Source organism: Glycine max, chromosome 9 (assembly GCF_000004515.6).
Source record: "Glycine max cultivar Williams 82 chromosome 9, Glycine_max_v4.0, whole genome shotgun sequence".
In the NCBI taxonomy this organism is placed as follows: domain Eukaryota; kingdom Viridiplantae; phylum Streptophyta; class Magnoliopsida; order Fabales; family Fabaceae; genus Glycine; species Glycine max.
This window is the reverse complement of record NC_038245.2, coordinates 49,204,230-49,222,787: the sequence shown is the minus strand read 5'-3', so window position 1 is coordinate 49,222,787 and position 18,558 is coordinate 49,204,230. Positions and strand designations below refer to the sequence as shown.

At 32.2% G+C, this 18,558-nt stretch overlaps 2 protein-coding genes across 2 annotated transcripts; one reads left to right on the top strand and one right to left on the bottom strand.

Annotated features, from left to right (window-relative positions):
* Window positions 1-2,815: 2,815 nt before the first annotated feature.
* LOC100500566 (NADH dehydrogenase [ubiquinone] 1 alpha subcomplex subunit 1) lies at window positions 2,816-4,790 on the top strand. The gene is made up of 3 exons (XM_003534578.5): window positions 2,816-2,999; window positions 3,079-3,169; window positions 4,632-4,790. Exons 1-2 carry the CDS (start codon window positions 2,892-2,894, stop codon window positions 3,163-3,165), a joined length of 195 nt encoding a protein of 64 aa, XP_003534626.2. The 5' UTR covers window positions 2,816-2,891; the 3' UTR covers window positions 3,166-3,169; window positions 4,632-4,790.
* Window positions 4,791-11,053: 6,263 nt separating this feature from the next.
* LOC100808700 (uncharacterized) lies at window positions 11,054-13,562 on the bottom strand. Its single transcript, XM_006587835.4, has one exon. The coding sequence runs from the start codon at window positions 12,319-12,321 to the stop codon at window positions 11,338-11,340; it is 984 nt and encodes a 327-aa protein (XP_006587898.1). The 5' UTR covers window positions 12,322-13,562; the 3' UTR covers window positions 11,054-11,337.
* Between the last annotated feature and the right edge of the window lie 4,996 nt (window positions 13,563-18,558).

Sequence of the window (18,558 nt, the reverse complement as noted above, 5' to 3'; positions counted from 1 at the left end):
CTCGCTTCTACGATGAGCTTCATGTCATAATTCACATTAAATTATTAGGCAGTATGAATGCTCCCATATTACTTTTGTTTGAGTAAATCCCTCCTAAATCGATACCAATTCCGATCCTATTTACCTACCTTTTTTCATTCTTTTGATAATTTTGCATTTATTTCTCTAGATGTCGTATGTGATAAGGATACATAAACCTATCAACACACCCAGCATTAATAAAATAAAATAAAACGCATAAAGTTACCTATGGACCTCTAAATTTGACGCATAACTAATTCAATGACTTTAAAACCCCTTCCAAATCCAATTCTTATTTCTTTCCCACCAAGCTCACTAATAAATATTTTCTTTTTTTTTCTCTCATGAATTAATACAGTTACTAATTACCTAATTAAGATCAATGGGGACAAAAAGTGAGGCAAGTCTAATAAGTTTTTTTTTTTAATATTAAAGATAAAACAAAAGATGGTAGGGGCAGAGTAGGGAAAAAAGGGGTGTGTCTTGTAAACGATAGAAGTGTCCACAACCACAAGAAGACAATGCATGGTGGGCCATTATTTTAACTGATGCTTCACTGCCTCTGACTGAGTTGGCCGTAGGAGAAGAATCCTAAGATGTTTTATGCAAAAAAAAAAAAAAAAAAATACAGCGTTTTCTTTTGCTCTTTGTCATTGGCTTTGATTCCTTCCTCCTACAGGTCATGTGTGTATTTTCAGTCTTTCTCCATAAGGAAGAAAACAAAATAAAGGAAAAAAAAATCAGAATAGTATTTTTCTTAAGAAGGCTAGCTGAATGGAGGGAAAAAAATATTATTTTCTTTATTTGGATTTTTACTTAAAGAGAAATGATTTTTTTTTTCATTTTTGGTAATAAATAGCAGTAGGGAGAGGATGGTCCATTGGTCCCAATCTCACCAGGCAAATTGACACATAAATATTAGAGAAATAAATGTTTTTTCTGTGACTTTAAAATTTTTTTTTGTTGCTTTATTATGTTATTTATTAAGTTATTTGTTTGACAAATTAAGCATAAACTTGGTCAAGTGAAAGAAATATAATTTACATGTTATCAAAGTAAACGAGAAAGATGGATTGGGCTTGGATTAAAAAGATAGAAGAGGAAAACAATGATTCCAACTAACAATAGACTTTGTTTCCAAAATAATAGGATGATTCAAGAAAAAGTGTCTAAACAAAGTTTGCCTTCACTCGAGTCTGACAAGATTCGGACAGGTCATGTCTTTCCAAATTAAAAGTGGCTATGGTCAGCACTCAGCAGTACCATCAGTACTGGAAGAAATTAACCAGCCAGTAAAACCTAAAATATTAAATAGTATATGTCATGAAGACATGAGAGGAAAAGATTTTGAAACTATTCTCTCATAATTTTCCTTTTTAGCTATTATGTATTTATTAATAATTATAAACATATATACACTCAGGGTAAAAAATTTATATTATTATTTAATCATAATTTATTATTTGAATTACTTTAAAATAATTATTTTAAAATTTAATAAATTTATCTTATATAATCAATTATATTAGGACGACTGAGTAAAAATTACAGTACATAATCATTTTTCTTTTTAAAAAATTGTTTGCTTGAAGTGTGTAAAGAAGTTTATATTATACTAAAGAAACTTATATTGTTGGTTAAAAAGATTATATTATTAATCAATAAAAATTTGTCCTGGGCAATAATAATTTGCATGTGCAATTAAGTCTTTCAGTCACATAAAATGATTTTTTTTTTCCTTTGGTATTGGAAATTATTAATAGGAGACAGAAAGTCACATACACATATCATTTTCGGTCACTGAAGAGGAGCCCAACCCATAAAAAACTTATGTTAATCCCAAATGCAACTGGATTAGTCGTGTGAAAGACAGACTTTGTTTCTTAATCAATTTTTCAAATATTTTTGGAGTTTTTTGACATTTGTATGACTAGGAATATCTGTTACATTACTCCTAATTGAAATGCGGTTTGGAAGTTTTACAAATGGTAAATAGAAGGCTATAAAAATGTAAAGAATTGATTTTAGATAAAGAGATAAAAGAAAATAAATGATTAAATAAATCATTTGTATTGATTTGGTTAGGAAGCTAGTTTACATTAGGAATTCTCCTATTTATGTTTCTATGAAACACCAACATCAAGTATTTTTCCTAAAAATAATTATCCTTGCTTTCCTTTTTTGAGACAGTCATGGTGCATGCCATATCATAAGTAATTGCCTAAAAATTGCACTCAAATAACTCTGAATATTCTCACTTTCAACTTGTTTGGATGGAGGGGAAAGAGGAGAAATAGAGGAGATGAAAATAATTAAATATGTTTAGTGTACAAAATTAGGGAGGAGGGAATTAAAAAATGAGTGAGTTTCACATGCATAAATTTTTCTATTATATTTCTCATTTATCTCTCTATATTCCTTTTCATCTTTTTTTTTTTCTTCAAGCAAACATTTTTCACTTTCTATTTTATTTTCATTTTCTCTATTTTTCTTCTCTCTACGGAACAAAATATTTAAGTTTTTATGCAATTATCTCTCTCAACTGATTGCCCACAATTTTGGAATGCTTCCAGCCTAATTTAGTCCATTCAACCACATGGGTCAAAGCTACACAATTGATTTTAGTACTAATACTATTATGCATAACTTACTTTTAAGGTAATTATTAATTAAATAATAGTGTGAATAAAAATAATCTTTTTATTAAAATATTTCTAACAGGTGAAAGAAGGAGCGGATGGGACAGGCCGGCCCATTGAGTAAGAAAAGAAAAGGTGGGCTTTTATGATGGATGAGGCCCAATAATAAGAAAAAGGCAAAGAGTGAAGAGAAGAGAGAGAGAGAGAGAGTTGGAAGAAGAAGAAGGGAAGATGAACTTGAGATGGATGGAAGCGGTGCTGCCGCTGGGAATCATAGCGGGAATGCTCTGCGTCATGGGAAACGCTCAGTATTACATTCACAAATCCGCGCATGGCAGAGTAATCTAATCTCACTCTTTCTTTTTGCTTTTTTCTTTCTTTGATTGGATCTTTGTGAATGATGCCATAATCGTTTCAGCCTAAGCACATCGGGAACGATATGTGGGACGTGGCCATGGAACGAAGGGACAAGAAGCTTGTCGAGCAAGCCTCTCCCTCCAATTAACATCGTGAGTTCCGCTCTCGTTTTTTCGCTTCCGCACAACCCTAGCTAGGGTTTCTACCAAATACATTCTATTATGCCTTGTGTTTTATCGAGTAACTAGATCGGGACAAAATAATTGTTTAATTTTAGAGTTTTTGTGTTGCTGTCATGCAAAACGATTTAGATTGTTTGGTTCCTCTGATTTGAAGAGTTGGTTTTGGAAGACAAGAATGGAATTAGGATTGTTTGCTTGAAAATTTATCGTTGAGATTTTACTAATTCAATAATTTTTCAATCAATAGTTATAACTTTACTCCCCCCTTGTATTCTGTGACGATTTTTCAATTATGTCCATGCATTCTGTGAATTTTTCAATCAATAGTTATAACTTTACTCCTCTCTTTGTTTTTTAAAGTCTTTTTTATTTAGTACTTTAGGATTGATGGAAGATGATGGAATGGAGGGGAATGAAATATAATGATATTATGTTTCATTGTTTGGATTGATATGGGTAAATGAGGATGGAATATAATGGAAAGTGGAAACTAGTGGAACCTATTCAATTCTAGGTCCTGTTTGAATAAATCTATCAATAAACACTTATAGGAGAAGAAATCAAGACGGTAAAATGAAATAAGCTTCTCTTAAGCTACAATTAGCTTATGCATAAGTTAAAATCAGCTTTTGGATAAGCTAAATGAAGGAGATTTCTCCCATAAGCTAAAATTAAGTTATTCACAAGTTAAAATTTTCTTATGGAAGAAGCTTATTTTCATTTTCCTTATGTTTTTCTCCTTCAAGTGTTTATGGAAAAGTTTATTCAAACATGAGCCTATTCTATTATTTTCCTCCATTTTTTTTCTTGATCTGTTTTGATCAATTTTTTCCTTTTTAATCTGGGAGGAATGAGATGGAACAATAATTGTATTTCATTTCATTTCACCATAACGTATCTAAACAATGGAATGAAGGTTTTATTCCATTTCGTTTCTTTCCATCAATCCTGACGTAGCTTAAAGAGAAGTCAATTTCTTTTTTAAATTCTAGGATGTGACACAGGCCTCAGTAAAACATGAAATTAACATAAAGATGTAAATCTTAAATCAAAAGAGAAAATTAGTGTTTTAGAAGTTTGTACGAGTATCTCTGAGGTTATGGCTCTATGGCTATTCAAATGTGTATGCTTTCTTGGGGATTTTAGCTCCTATGTTTGGTTTGATGGCGGGGGAACTCCAAACTCTGGAGATTATACTCACTTTGGTGTCATGCTTGGTTACCCCCAAAAGTATGTTTGCATATGGAAATTTTGCCAGGAAACTCAGTTTTGTAGAAGACTTTGGTTGCTTTTGCAAGATTTAACCCAAAATGCACTATATGTTCACCATCAAGAATATCCTCCTTTATTATTGTTTAGATTTGCTCTGCTTTGTATTTAATGTTTTTGATATATAGAGTAGAAACCATAATATTTGTTCTGGAACATGCAGGTTGTTTTGCCAATGACATTGTGAAGAAAATAAACTGCTCACCTGGATTTACGACTGTGTTCTAGGGAAGCAGGGTTAATCACAAGAATCAAATTCCGTCTGTTTTCTTGTATGCAATTCAACATAAGATTTATAAATATATCTATGTTCCAATCGCAATTACTTTCGCTAAGCTTGGCTTGTCTAAAACTAAGTAGTTCTGTGATGTTTGTTGCCTTCTATAATCTGACCATTTTGTGCTTAACTAGTCACAACAAATCGTGCTAGTTGACGTCAATGTTTGGTGAATAATATAAAAGTGGCGTAAGCATTCACAACATTTGAAGAGAAAGCTGAAAACAGAAAAAGGCTATCATGGCACCTTGTATTAGTTATTTCGTATATAATAAATGCCACGATGTTATGCATACACAACGCTGTGATTATAGATGGGCAATGTAAAACCTCTTGAGCCTTGTAATGTAGTAGTTTTACAGGAGGATTTGATTCTCATGGAAGAAAAGAACTGACTCTGGACTCCATGAGAATGTCAACGTGGCTTCACTGCTTCATTGACACAAGATTTTCAACTTTCAAGACTTCGTAGAAACTGTTAAACCAATTTCGTTTTTTGTTTTGGCAAGAGCAGTGTTTATAAGGACAACTGGTAAGATAATATTAATTTCAAAGATTAAATGCTAAGGTCAAGATTTATTGATCTTAAGCTTAAATTGATTTCTCGTCTAAAATGAAACTTATGTTCTGAGGGAGGGAACGGGGATAGAGAGAGATAGGGGTGTAAAAAAAAAAAAAAAGCTCAGAGAACTGGTTTGACTCTTAAAATCGGTTTAAAATTGATTATAAGTCTCATTTGAAAAGTGAAATTAACTCAGAAGAGAAAAAAAAATCCATTTAGTGCTGGTATCGAACATAAATTTATTAAAACGTATTTCTTAACCAATATTATCACGTTTGGTCTAATTGTTTTTTAACCTGAAAAGTGAAGTGATGCCTGAATTCTCTGAATTTACAGCATAGTTGTTTAATAATCTGTACAAGTTTTCAAAGAATTTGGAAACTATTTCTGCAAATTTTAACAGATTGAGCTAGGAAAATAAAAGCAGGTATCCTGATCAACTGAAAATAAATAAATACGTGTTTGGTATCTTCTAATGTTGCTATCGACATTTTACCTGTTCAAAGTTCCTTCATTATAACAAGTAACAGGACCAAAAATTGCCGTGTAATAACATAAAAATCTCCTGAATATGACACATGCTGGGGCATGTAAACAAAGTGAGGAGATCTCGTATCATTTCAAGCCACATTTTTCTTGGGAAATTTAGGAACATTCGTACTATATTCATTTTTCTTTCTGCCTGTCTTCTGTTTCCTTGTGAGTGGCTCGTAGTACTTACTGGTTTGTAAAACAAGGGGTACAGCAACCCGTTTTTACTCTTCTGCTCGTATGTTAGGGTGAAGGTTTTACTGTGGAAAATAACTTAAAAATGAATAATTAAAAGAGAAATGACTTTTGTGCATCTGGAACAATTTTTTTTAATAAGAATAAATTAGGGAGAACACACATGTATAACATGAGTTTCAAAATGTTTTCTTTAAGGTTTAGATAACATTTTAGTCTTTGTAACAGTGTAATATAAAATGTTATTTTTTTCAAAATGTTTTTTTAGGCTCAGGCCCTTACATCAGTAAAAACAAATAAAGTGTTTTTTTTTAAGTCCTTACAAAATAAATTATCAATTTTAATTATTGAAAAATTAAACTTTTTGTTTTTATCTTTGTTGTTTGACTTTAGCCTCTATAATATTTGGACAATATTAAATTATAGTGTGTTTGGATTTATATTTACACACACTAAGCGTCCATTCATCTCAATCCATTGAGAAACAAATGTTTTGATTTGGATTTATGGGAATGTGTGACAACTGATATAAAAAATATTAATCCTTGTAAATGTTGACTGTATTAAGTTTAATTCCTAAAGAAAATGAGACTAATTTAATGTGGATCAAATATTACATTTACATGACTAAAGTCAAATAACAAGAATCAAAAAACAAAACATCTTATTTTATAAGAATTGAAACTAATAAAAAAATTGTAAGAACTAAATCCAAAAAATAAAAGTGCATACATGATAAGAACTAAATCCAAAATATCTTATTTTATAAGAATTTTAATGTTGTTCAAGTGTTTGATTCATATTGCCCTCATGTGGTGTTCCATTATGTGCCCTCCTTGTGGAGCTGGGACCTCGAAATTCAAGCATCAAAGAATGGAGTGAAATAATAATTTCAGAATAAAAAATTATACATGTTCCTACTAGCAGACATAACTTTCTGATTTTTCAATGACTGAAACTGAGTTAGGTGTTGGTGGTGCTGAGCTGTGAATGTGATACCTTCCTTCATAAGTCATCTTATCTCACCCGTGCAGCTAGAAGCATTTCTCTTATTTGTTTGGTTTGGTTGTTTATTACATACAGATTGAGTAGTTGATTTATAATAAAAGAGTGGCCAAGTTATTATATCTTTTATAATGTATACTCCAAATTTTAAATGCTTTTTGACAACTATGGTCACTATCCTCTATCGCACAAAAATCTTTCAAAAAGATAAAAGGCCCACATTCACTTTTCTGACATCATAATAAAACTTGTCCAAATAAATAATAAATCATCTCGGCTCAAAACAAGGTCGTTCAAGACTTCATGCAATTAATATAGAAATCTATACCTCAATATCACATCCTATTAGAATATTGTGTTCCCGTGTCCTCTAGCATGAGATTCTTCATAATCATCTACCTAACCTAACCATCTGCTCTTACGAACACAAACTTTGAGATCATCACAGGATCCAAACACAAATAGCACATGGGGAGTGAGTTATCACATTCCTAGTTAATAGAGAGAAACAAGACAACATGTAAATTTACATGTCATATAAACGAAATATAACTTACGTAAATATAACTCATGTCATTCCATCACTTTGTCGCGTAACATCACAACACAACACAACATGTCTCATTCATTTTCACAACATTCACATACTCAAAGATCAAAACATAATATCACCAAGTCAATCAATATTGATTGATATACAAGCGTTATGCAACATATACACTAAGACTCAATCCTATATGCAATGTGGTACCATGTCAGTGAAAAACTTCGTCGGGCGCCTAGGAGTACATGACAAGATAAACCACACACTAGTAAGTCAGGTCACTCTCACTAGATAAAATCATAGGGAGACCAGTCAGGATCACGTTGTTTTGTGAGAATGCTCCAATCACGTGGGATCGGTACAAACTTAAAGGAGTACTCAAACCGGGTGTATTTACCACCAAGGCCTACACTTCGAAGAGTCCGTTAGGACCTCTCCCTCCTGATTCGGGTCCAACCCAGAAAATATTTTAGCACGCAGACTCTATCTATGAATTGTACAAAACACACAACTCCTCAATTGTTCTCAAAATAATTTTATCTTGTCGCGCTTGTGATTAAACTTGTTAGGTTCCCTCAATGGTTCCTATCACAATACTCGTCGCTTATTAACTCGTCGCCCTTAAAGGGTCTTATAGTCGTGTGATTGTATAATTCATAGCTCACAACTCAATGCACACAACATCTCAATGCACATATATATTACAAGTCAATAAACATTCAATTTATCACATACACTCGGTCTCAATCATAATGGTATAATCCTAATTTAACATGTTATCACACCTCATGAATCATATACACTTTACCTATGAACTATGCAATACACACAACTCATCAATTGTTCTTAAAATAATTTTATCTCGTCGCGCTTCTGATTAAACTTGTCGGGTCTCCACAGTGGATCCCATCACAATACTCGTCGCGCAAAAACTCGTCGCCTTTAAAGGGTCTTACAATTGTGTGATTGCACAGTTCATAGCTCACAATTCAATACACACATCTCAATACAATTGTATTCACCATTCATCACACGTTCAATTTGTTACTTACTCACAATTTAGATCACAATTTCATAATCTCAATGTAACAGTTATACAAAATGTTTCTCACAACATGGAGAGTAAAACCCCTCAAACAATTCCACACAATTATATTAAAATTAATGAATCAAACCATAGGTAAAAAATATGAAAACATCAAGAGCACTAAAGTTTATCAACCAATTCGCATTAGGACATCAATTGGTCCATCAATACAACAATATCGTATTTATAATTGTAAAGGAAAATTATAATTCAATAAACATTCCAAAATAAACCTCAATTTGATCCCATAAGGATTCTTACACATGTTCATTCTAATCTCAATTGTGATAAAATCATCTCTTACCTCTAAGTGGGTTCACGTGTGTGTCCTAACAGCAATAGCAATATCTCTAGCAATTTTCTGAGATTCCTCGAGCTTTTCTTCTTATTTGTTCTGATAGGGTTTCCAAGCGTTATAGAGAAGGAGAAGAGATTAAAGCATTTTTTTTGTATTGTCTTCGTGCGATTCACTTTTCTCTCTCCATGAATATTATTTTGCAAATCTCAATGGTGAAGGTGTGCGGAATTTAATTTCGAACGTGGTGTCTAAATTTCATGACGATCCAACGGTTAACGCATCCGGGATCGTAGTTTTACTAGACATGTTTTGAGTCTGTCCGAGAAAAAAGAAAGTTACGATGCGCAGGATATTTCTCTTAGCTCCGAATTTTTTTCGCAATTTCCAACGGTGAGAATGCTTGGAAATGAGTTGCGAACCTGTTGCTAAAATATCAAGACGATCCAACGGTTAACGAGTCTGGGATCGTCATTTTACTAAGATAGGTCTGAGTGTATGTAAGAAAAAAAGAGAATTTTGGAAGGAAAGAGAAAACGAAATTGAAAGGAAGAAAGAAGAGGCGTAGAGTCTATAGTAAAAAACTGACCTAATATGTTTATATTTATAGCGAGACTACTCACAACCTATTATTTACTCTATTTATTTATTTTTATTATTTTATAAAAAAAGAATTTTATTTTATTTTCTATCAAATGAATAAATCATTTTTTTCCTTCAAACCACTATTTTAATACAATTATTTCTCTTTATTTATTTAATTATAAAAATCTCACCATTTTCTAAAATTCTATTTCTTTTTTTAACTAAAAAATATTTTTAATTTATTTACGAAAAATGAAATGTTACCGTCCCTTCAGGGTATGTATAGGAAAAAAAAATCTATTACATAATGTATTTCAAGTGTTATTCAAGTGGCAAGGAAGAGATACAGATTGTGGCACTTCAACTCATTAAGAGAAAAAAAACACTATTATTTAAATGTGATTCACCTTTTTTGGTATTTCTGTCGCTTCTATTGTGTTTATATTCCCATTAAGAACTTAAAAAAAATGGTTTGAGTAAAAACTAGAAAATACAAGTCTTTAGTTCAAACAATGGCTTAGGACTTTCACAGCTGAAATTCAAGCATGCTAAGCTGAAAGTCATGGCACAAGAATTGTTTTTTTACATGCCCATGTGTTGTTGTCTTCTGTCTTTGGAGTCTGAACAATAAAATGTCAAGCTGAAAAGTTTTTATGTTTTCAGAAAAACTTTTAATAGTGGAAGAGGAAAGAAGTAATTGCTGTCAAAACTATACAAATTTACTTCTTGTCCTGACTTGGTTGCTTGCATTACCTTGTCCTTTTCGGGTGTAGATGAACACTGAAATGCCAGCACTCAGCAGCAGGTCTTGGTATTTATTCATTTCATCTCTTTAGTAACTTTCCTTCAACCACTTGTCTGTTTGGAAACAAAATGCAAGACACCAAATTTAATATGCAATGATCAACATGCTACTTAAATAGTACTATATTTTCTTCTCTAATTATTCTAAGCCATTAGCTTCTTCCTGGTCAATTTCTAAGCTTTTCCATCCCATTTTTTTGCTTGATATGTATTGTATACATCTTGTTTGAATAAACACTTGCAGGAGAAGAAATTAAAAGATAAAAGTAAACAGAGATTTTTCTTGAGTTAAAATCAACTTATGTACTTCGAGTTTTATAGAAATACTATCCTTTAACTACTCCAAAAGTTGATTTTAACTATTTTATCTTCTTGTTTTCTTTTATAAATACTTGTTGAAAACTTTATCCAAAAAAGATCATCATTAACATTAAAAACAGTATTCTACCTAAATCCATTTGTTAGCAAGACCGTTATTAACAATGACAAGAGAAGCCACGCAAAAGGGTACACATTGAATATCCAAGTGTGCTTCTGAGGAGCAAAGTGAGGGCATCGAGGCCTTTGGTGTCTCTCCCTCCCTTAAATGAATGAACAGGAATGATGGAAACTGGTGCCAATAAGCATAGTGTGCCCACAACATTTATATCAAGTTATCATCTTTCAACCACGTGAAAGGGATAGTAAAAACATGACAAAATAACCCAACAAGTAGGTTCTAGAGTTTTATTCTTTGTCAATTATGGAACAACTGAATTCATCACATAATCATCACTTTTGGTTACTACTACTAATTCACACCACAATGAATCACAAAAAAAAAAAAAAGATAACAGATGTACACAAAAATCCTATGTTAAAGCAAACAAACCGGGGGGAGTAAAAAAAAAAGAAGTTTGATTAGAAGAATTTCTGAAGACAGTAAATTAACTTAAATGTGAGTGGGAGAGCGAGCAAACTGAAAGATTGTGCAAAAATATTGTGTCATGGCGCATATTCATGTTCAAGGGTTGGTTGTGTTCTTGTTACTGTTGCAGCAGGTGCTTTTGTATCCCCAATTGAAGACATTTGAAGAGGCTCTCCCACCTCTGCAGCCCTTTCCATCTGTTGCATTTTCATCTTCTGTTTGTACTTGCTCATCCACAAAACTAGAAGTGACAACAACACAAGCAATACTAGTCCACCCACAACAGACCCTACAATGATCCACACTTTCTCATTATTGTTATTCCCCTTCTCACCTTCCCCTTTAGGAGCAGCACCTGCCGGAGCTGGAGAAGGTGCTAAAGGAGCAATAGATTTAACCACTATAGAGAAATGACCCTGTTGAGTAGTAGAACATGTGTTGCCTCCTGTTACATTGCTGAAATTGGAAGAACCTTGCAAATCAAACCAAATACATTTTGCAACAGCACCATGAGGAGCTGGTTTTACATCCCTAAACTTGACCAATATAGGGCTCTCAGATGCATCTATGTCTAGTTCTGATAAATTTGTAGCCGACAAATTTGAACCTTCATAAGCTAGTAGTCCCAACACTGGAGCCAAATAAGTATAATTAGGCAAAGGGTAGTAGTAACTGCTGGACCTATTATCCAGATTTTGGTACACCAACACAAGCCTTTCCACATAAGGACTCACAATGAGTCCCTTGGGAATTTCAAACTCATTGTATGCCTGGAACCCTTTTCTCCTTAGACTTCCACTCCTTAATCTCAATGCTGCAACCTCAATCCCAGTCAAATTGGAAGGAAGTTGAGTTGCATTGTAAATGATACCTGTTTTTGGATTCACCAAGTCCTTGTAAGCAAATTGTTGGAGAAGTGCATCAAGAGCCTTTGCTTCTTCCCTTGTTGAAGATGACCCGGGAGAAGTAGTAGTAGACTGAGCCCTAACACTAGGAAGTGATTCAAAGCACAGAACAAGAACAAGCATTATTACTAGACTTGGAAGAAGAACAGGCTCCATGGATGATTTAGGGAATTCTTGAAATTCAGCTCAATGTGGTTCTCTCTTTGTATCTGATATTCACCTTGGACTCACAGATACAACCCCAATGCAATATATCAGTAATGAATAGTTGATACTGAACAATAAGCAATGAATCTCTCCAAAGGGGTCTTAAAAATGGAAACTTGTAGGCACGTTTTGCTGTAAAAAAAAGAAAAATATTCTCCTGCGGGCAGAAGAATAAAAGCAGCTTTGAACGTTTCAACAACCGTTGCAATGAAACGTTTTTCTCTCAAGAATCCTTGCAAAAGGCAAAGCCAAAGAGGCAAAGATTCACTCAATACTTGGCAATCTTCTTCTGATTCTAAGCATTTCATTCCTCTCTCTCTCTCACTCTCTCAACTCAACCAAATCTTACATGAGTTGTAGCAGTTAAGGCAATAATTGGGTAAACTTTTAAGGAGAATTACTGGGAGAACAATAAAACCTGAATCTGAAATCAATGCTGTTCATCAAACTGTGATTCCAAGAAACAAGATCCAGGCCCCCCTTTGGATTTTGGCAGTGGTTTACTCGGCAAAAAGGCAAGGCAAACAAAGAGTAAGCATTACCTGAACAAAACAAAAACCAAAAAAAGTGTCTTCTTTTTAGCTATGTGTTATTGGACTTGGAGCTGAAAACACAAACACCATGCACTTCAAAGAAGCTCCAAACTTGAGGCAACAAAGGAAGAAGGGTTGCTGAGGATGGCAACAACAACAGCAATAATCTTCAAGAAAATTATCCTTGGTTGAGGCTTGGTTATGAGAGTGGCTGCCCCCATTTGGTAAATCTAGAGGACAGTGACTGAGAGAGACATGGAGAGTAGTAGTCAAGTCCTAGTCAATGATTGATAGTGGTGGTGGATGCCTATGATGCTGAGCACATTCATTTCTTTTTCTCTTCTTTTCTTTATGATTTCTACAGTGAATAAGTGTGAGGGAATGCCTCCTGCTTCTGTAGTAGCAAATGAGAGTTATAGTGGGAAGAGAAGAATATAGATTATAGGCTGTGTACTGTGTTGTTGTTGGTGTTGTGAAATGCCAACTGTAGCTTGTGACTTTTTGAGTTGTGAATGAGTGAGAGAGAGAGAGAGAGAGAGTGGTGTGTGTGGAGATGAGTTTCTACTTCTAGGAGTTGTAGATGCACACACTGTTCACTTGGGAGTCACCAGCAAAGCAACCAGAGAAACAAAAAATAATGATAATGATAATAAAAGACAGAAAGGCAATGTGCTGTGAGCGTGAGAAAAAGAGCAAGAAAGTGAAATGGGTGACAGAATAAAAGTACTTCCTAATTTCTATTCATATTATTAAAATTAAAAAATAGTTGTATTATCACTGGATTAAATAGTTTATACGCTAATACTATGATTAAAGATTTTTACATTATAATTCAATTAAAAAGTTATTTTATAAGATTAATGCGTGTTTTCTTTTATTGGTAGAAACAAAAAATAATTATAAAAAATTTGTAATCAAACATGCATTCATTTGTTGACGTTTACTACAACTCCATTAAAAATTATATCTATCATTATTTTTTTATTGATTAACGGGCTAAACATTTTACACCAAAATTAAGTCATCTTAAGGTACATTAATATCCCTTCTCACTGTACCAACAAAAATATCAGGTATGTAAAATACATGCTGAGTTCATAAACATTTATTGTAAAAATAAATTGTCTGCTCAAAGGAGATCCTAAAAAAAATAACCTCTTAATAAGTGAAGCAAAAACTGAAAACCTAAAATAAAAATGAAATCATACACAGGCTCAAAAGGCTAAACATGATCACTATATGTCCTTTGAGCCCTTTGACGGCAATGACCCCACTTCATTTTGCAGATATGCTAATTTCTCCTAACCAGACCTCAAGGTGGCTCCAAATTAAATATCATGTGTTGATGGTTGCTGTCTAGATTTTTCTGATAATTTTTAAAATAATATTTGAATTTTTAATGCAGGGAAATGTTTTTTTTTTATTGAGAAATATTGCAACATATAAAGAAAACACTGTATGACCACTTCTGAAACAATAACGAGATATCAATGTCAAAATCAACCTCAACCAACTAAAAATAAAAGCAATTTTGTATCTTTGACAACTTTTTTTTTCTTGTCCACCGATAATGAAAGAATGTTCAACCCTGTGGAAGGTCAAGGATCTTTACTATTTAGGGTTGGTTGTGTGAAAAAATTAAAGTTAATTAGATGAAAATTTAATTTATAATGTCCACTTAATTCAATAGATTTGAGGGCCTTGAACAAGTGGATTTGTGGACAAGGGTGGCGCAACAACTGCAATGGCTGTTAACGACACATTTGACCGACATTACAGAGTCTAAAACTATATTTTTTCTCTTTAAAAATGGAGTATTGATAACTATCATTCTAAGGCATTGTTTAAAAAATTAAAAAGAAAAAATATTTATTGTGTAGTTTATAAGAAAATATAAAAAAATTATGAATATTATAATTTTACATGTTTTAATAAAAAAATATTTTTAATTTCTTAATCAATATTAATTTGTATTTGCCTAAAAAATGTAGTATTTGTTATGGATTAAGCTTGGTCAAACCGCAGGCACAAATTGTGTCGCTGAAACGTGCAGAAAATGTCTCTTCGACTATTCAGCATATGGTGAATAATAATCAGACAATCAAATCATAAATAGATTGACTAATCCTTTTGAACATTTCGAAACTAATCAATATATTATAAGCACAATATCGTTCCCCTAAAATTAAAAAAAGAACATCGTCATTATATGTGAAAAATATGCCATGTTTACTTCGTAGAAGCATATGTATCCTCTACTTCGGGGTAATACTAAGAATACGCACATGCAGTTGCGGAACAAGTGCATTATGAAGTAGAATCGATAAGAATCATGCTTTGGTGTTTTATGCATCATAATTATGAGAACTGGGTATGGGCTAAAAAAGCTAATTTTGTACTACCAATGAAAACTGGGTTGGAAAATGAATAATTAATGAGGAGTAAATGCAGTGCAAGTCTTGTTTCCCAATTCAATAGAACTTGAAGACTGGAAAATGGAAAGTTGTGGGTTTGGTGAGGTGTTAATGCTATATGGAATTTACTAAATAGAAAAAAAAAAAAGATGAGAAGGAGGAGAGGGGCCACCTTGCAAGACATTCCAAAGTGATTCACGGAATTTTTATGTATTCGCAAATCGAATGTAGTAAAATGGTCCATTATGACAAATTGACTATTTATAACAAGGGTTGTGGTGGGTTTCGTAAAATACTACTACTAACAAACAAACAAAAAGGAAAATTAATCGAACAAAAATAAATAAAATAAGTGTAGCCACATATTGCCAGCTCATGGAAGTTGTTGACCACACCCTGGCCCGCATGATATTATTATTATTATTATTATTATTATTGTATGATATTATTATTATTGTTAAATTAAAGGAAACGAGGTCCACACTTGCATAGCAGAAATATCCCATGATGCGCCAAAGTGCCAAAATGCACATGCATTTGCTCTTAGCATTTGGCACTGGCATGTTATATGAGAGCCTTGGATTTTAACTACCCTAATGTGTACCAATTTTTAAATATTAGTTAGTTAAAACTATAATGTATTTTAAATTAAGTGTGCATTATCTTTTACAAGTGAAAAAAAAGTTTACAATAATCTGGTCTACCCTCAGCTCTTAGCTCGTAAGTTTTACATATATCCTTTTTCTTTTTTCCTAAAATGCAAACTGATATTTGTATGTATCTTTTTTTTTTCTCTTACCACAGCATTATCCTATAGCTCGTTCAAAAACAATCATGCTCAAGACTTTGTTAGACACTTCTCTCAATAGGAATTGAAACTTTGGTTTGTCATATACTGATATTGTAAGAAAACTATTTTTTTTTTCTTCTGATAAAATTAATCCCCGTTGATATATTTGAATGTGCTTTCACATTACGCACTTTTGCGCTCATAAAATATTGTGTTCAGCTTTGTATTTTATTTTTTAAAGAAAATTTTAAAAGCTCCAAATTATGATTTTAATATAATTTCATTTCTTATGACTTTCATTCAAATTATATATATAAAAAATTAAATACAAAACCAACAACTTTAATTGTGTGTGTATACATATACACACATCCAACCGCTACTGATTTCAATGATAAAATTTGATTTTCCTCAAACATTAAGGTCTTGATGAATTTCAATTTATAAAGAAAATTAAAAAAAATAAGTGTTGAGAATGATAATTAATCTAGATCTAACATGACTTTTAGACATAAAGCATAAATAGCATCATAATATAACATATAAAACGTGTGTAATATTCTAACATGCATACGTATCATGATGTATATATAGCTTGGGTTACCCTCTCCGTAAACTTTTCTTTACATACTTACGTGAGTATATATTTATTAATCACAGAGACAGAGTTGCTTCTGGTACATTAATGATGCAGTTGCGGTTGAAGGGTACAGTTCTGACAACAAGGATATATATGCAAATATATATCAGGGCCCCGAGACTTCAGAGTTGAGAGTTTGACCCCAACCATCACTTGTTGGCTGTTATTGTTATACTATCATGTTCAGTTCAACGTCTGAATTTGATGCTAATACTTATATTGCTTGGTGTTTGTTTCTGAACTACCCCATGTAATGATGCAAATGCATAAGGTATTCTAAATTTGATCCTTATAAACAAAGTTTGACGCCAACAATATAACTTCCGTTATTTCTATTTGTGCATCAAATGCCAAAGTGTAATAAGGTTTTTACATCAGTTAATGATAATTAAATCATTAGTACTAGTTAATAAAGTATACTAGTACATTGATTAATAAGTAATTGATAGCTTGTTTTCTGCTTATATTAATAAATTATTAATTATTAACCCATTAACCGAGTTACGAAACAACAAATGGTTAATTTGCAAATAATATTTTCATAAGGATGACTCATGACTGAGTCTGGTATATTATATAAAGTCAAATTTACTTAAATATTCAGAAAAAAGTATACTAAATTTAGATACCAATTTACCGAATATTAATTAAATATTGTTCCTTAACCTGCACCTGGATTCCATGTCTGAAACAGGTTGGTATCACATTGATGAAATTAATGTATATTCTCATTTTGGATTTGAGGTTTGTTCGCTAAAATTAGATTACGCCATCCAATAATTCAGAAAATAGAAAGTTATAATAAAGCCAATAAAGTTTAGCTGAGCCAGTGGGGTTAAAGTTTAGCACTTGCAGAATATTTGTAATTTGTTCAACGCGAAGAAGCCAAATTCCAGCACCGTCTCTGTATTTTAAAAACAACGATTAAAGAAATAATAAATAAAAGAAAACCTTTTATTAAAAAATTATAACACTTAATATGTTTATAATGTTAAACATTATATTCTTTAATACTTTTTTTTTATTTCTTAACTATACTATAAAGATAATAATTAATAAAATAGGTATAATATTATTTATATATTGTTGCTGCTTGCTATCAAAACACTTGGACGCATATTCATTTTTTGAGGCCGTTCTCAACTCACATCTTCTATTTAACTTTTTTAAATTCTAAAACTTGAACTTTAATTATCTTCTTTTTTTTGAATATTTTTATAAATATATAAAAAATATAAGAAATTTTGAATTTATCATTACATTACATTTTAATTATGTTGTGCAAACCCATAAAGTAATATTAATGAACATTTGCTAATCTCATTATTATAAACCCTATAGTAATATTAAGAAATTTTTAGTTTATAATAACGAGATTGTGAACGAGATTATGGGTTGGGAGCTGATAGAGAAGCGCAAAAAAAAAAAAAAAAAGCACACATCAAAGCTTTTCCATGTGTAATTATGTTGCACTCACTAGAATACTATCGACCTTAAGGCAGGAAGGGATACTATTGACTTTTCCCATTTTCTGTTTTGTCCTCAGCATTCAGCAAAGGAGATATATGATTTAATGATTTATGAATGGAGGTTTTGGCTGAAAAAAAACCCAGCAACAAGAGTAATAATTAGTTAACGCGTATGAACATTTAAACTTTTCCTACATTATTTGTAGTCTCATGCTTTCCAAGCAATAACATAAAAGTACTGAAAGAAAGGGACTCTTTAGTTTCCTTTCTTTTTTCTTATTTCCCTCATGTTTGGTGAAATGGAAAGAATCCAAAGCATGAGAAGCACTTTTTTTAATAT

Bases quoted from the DNA above. Each gene is read 5' to 3' on its own strand.
- LOC100500566 (XM_003534578.5), top strand. From the start codon at position 2,892: ATGAACTTGAGATGGATGGAAGCGGTGCTGCCGCTGGGAATCATAGCG. The intron at 3,000-3,078 runs GTAATCTAATCT...TAATCGTTTCAG, and splicing joins ACAAATCCGCGCATGGCAGA to CCTAAGCACATCGGGAACGA.
- LOC100808700 (XM_006587835.4), bottom strand. From the start codon at position 12,321: ATGGAGCCTGTTCTTCTTCCAAGTCTAGTAATAATGCTTGTTCTTGTT.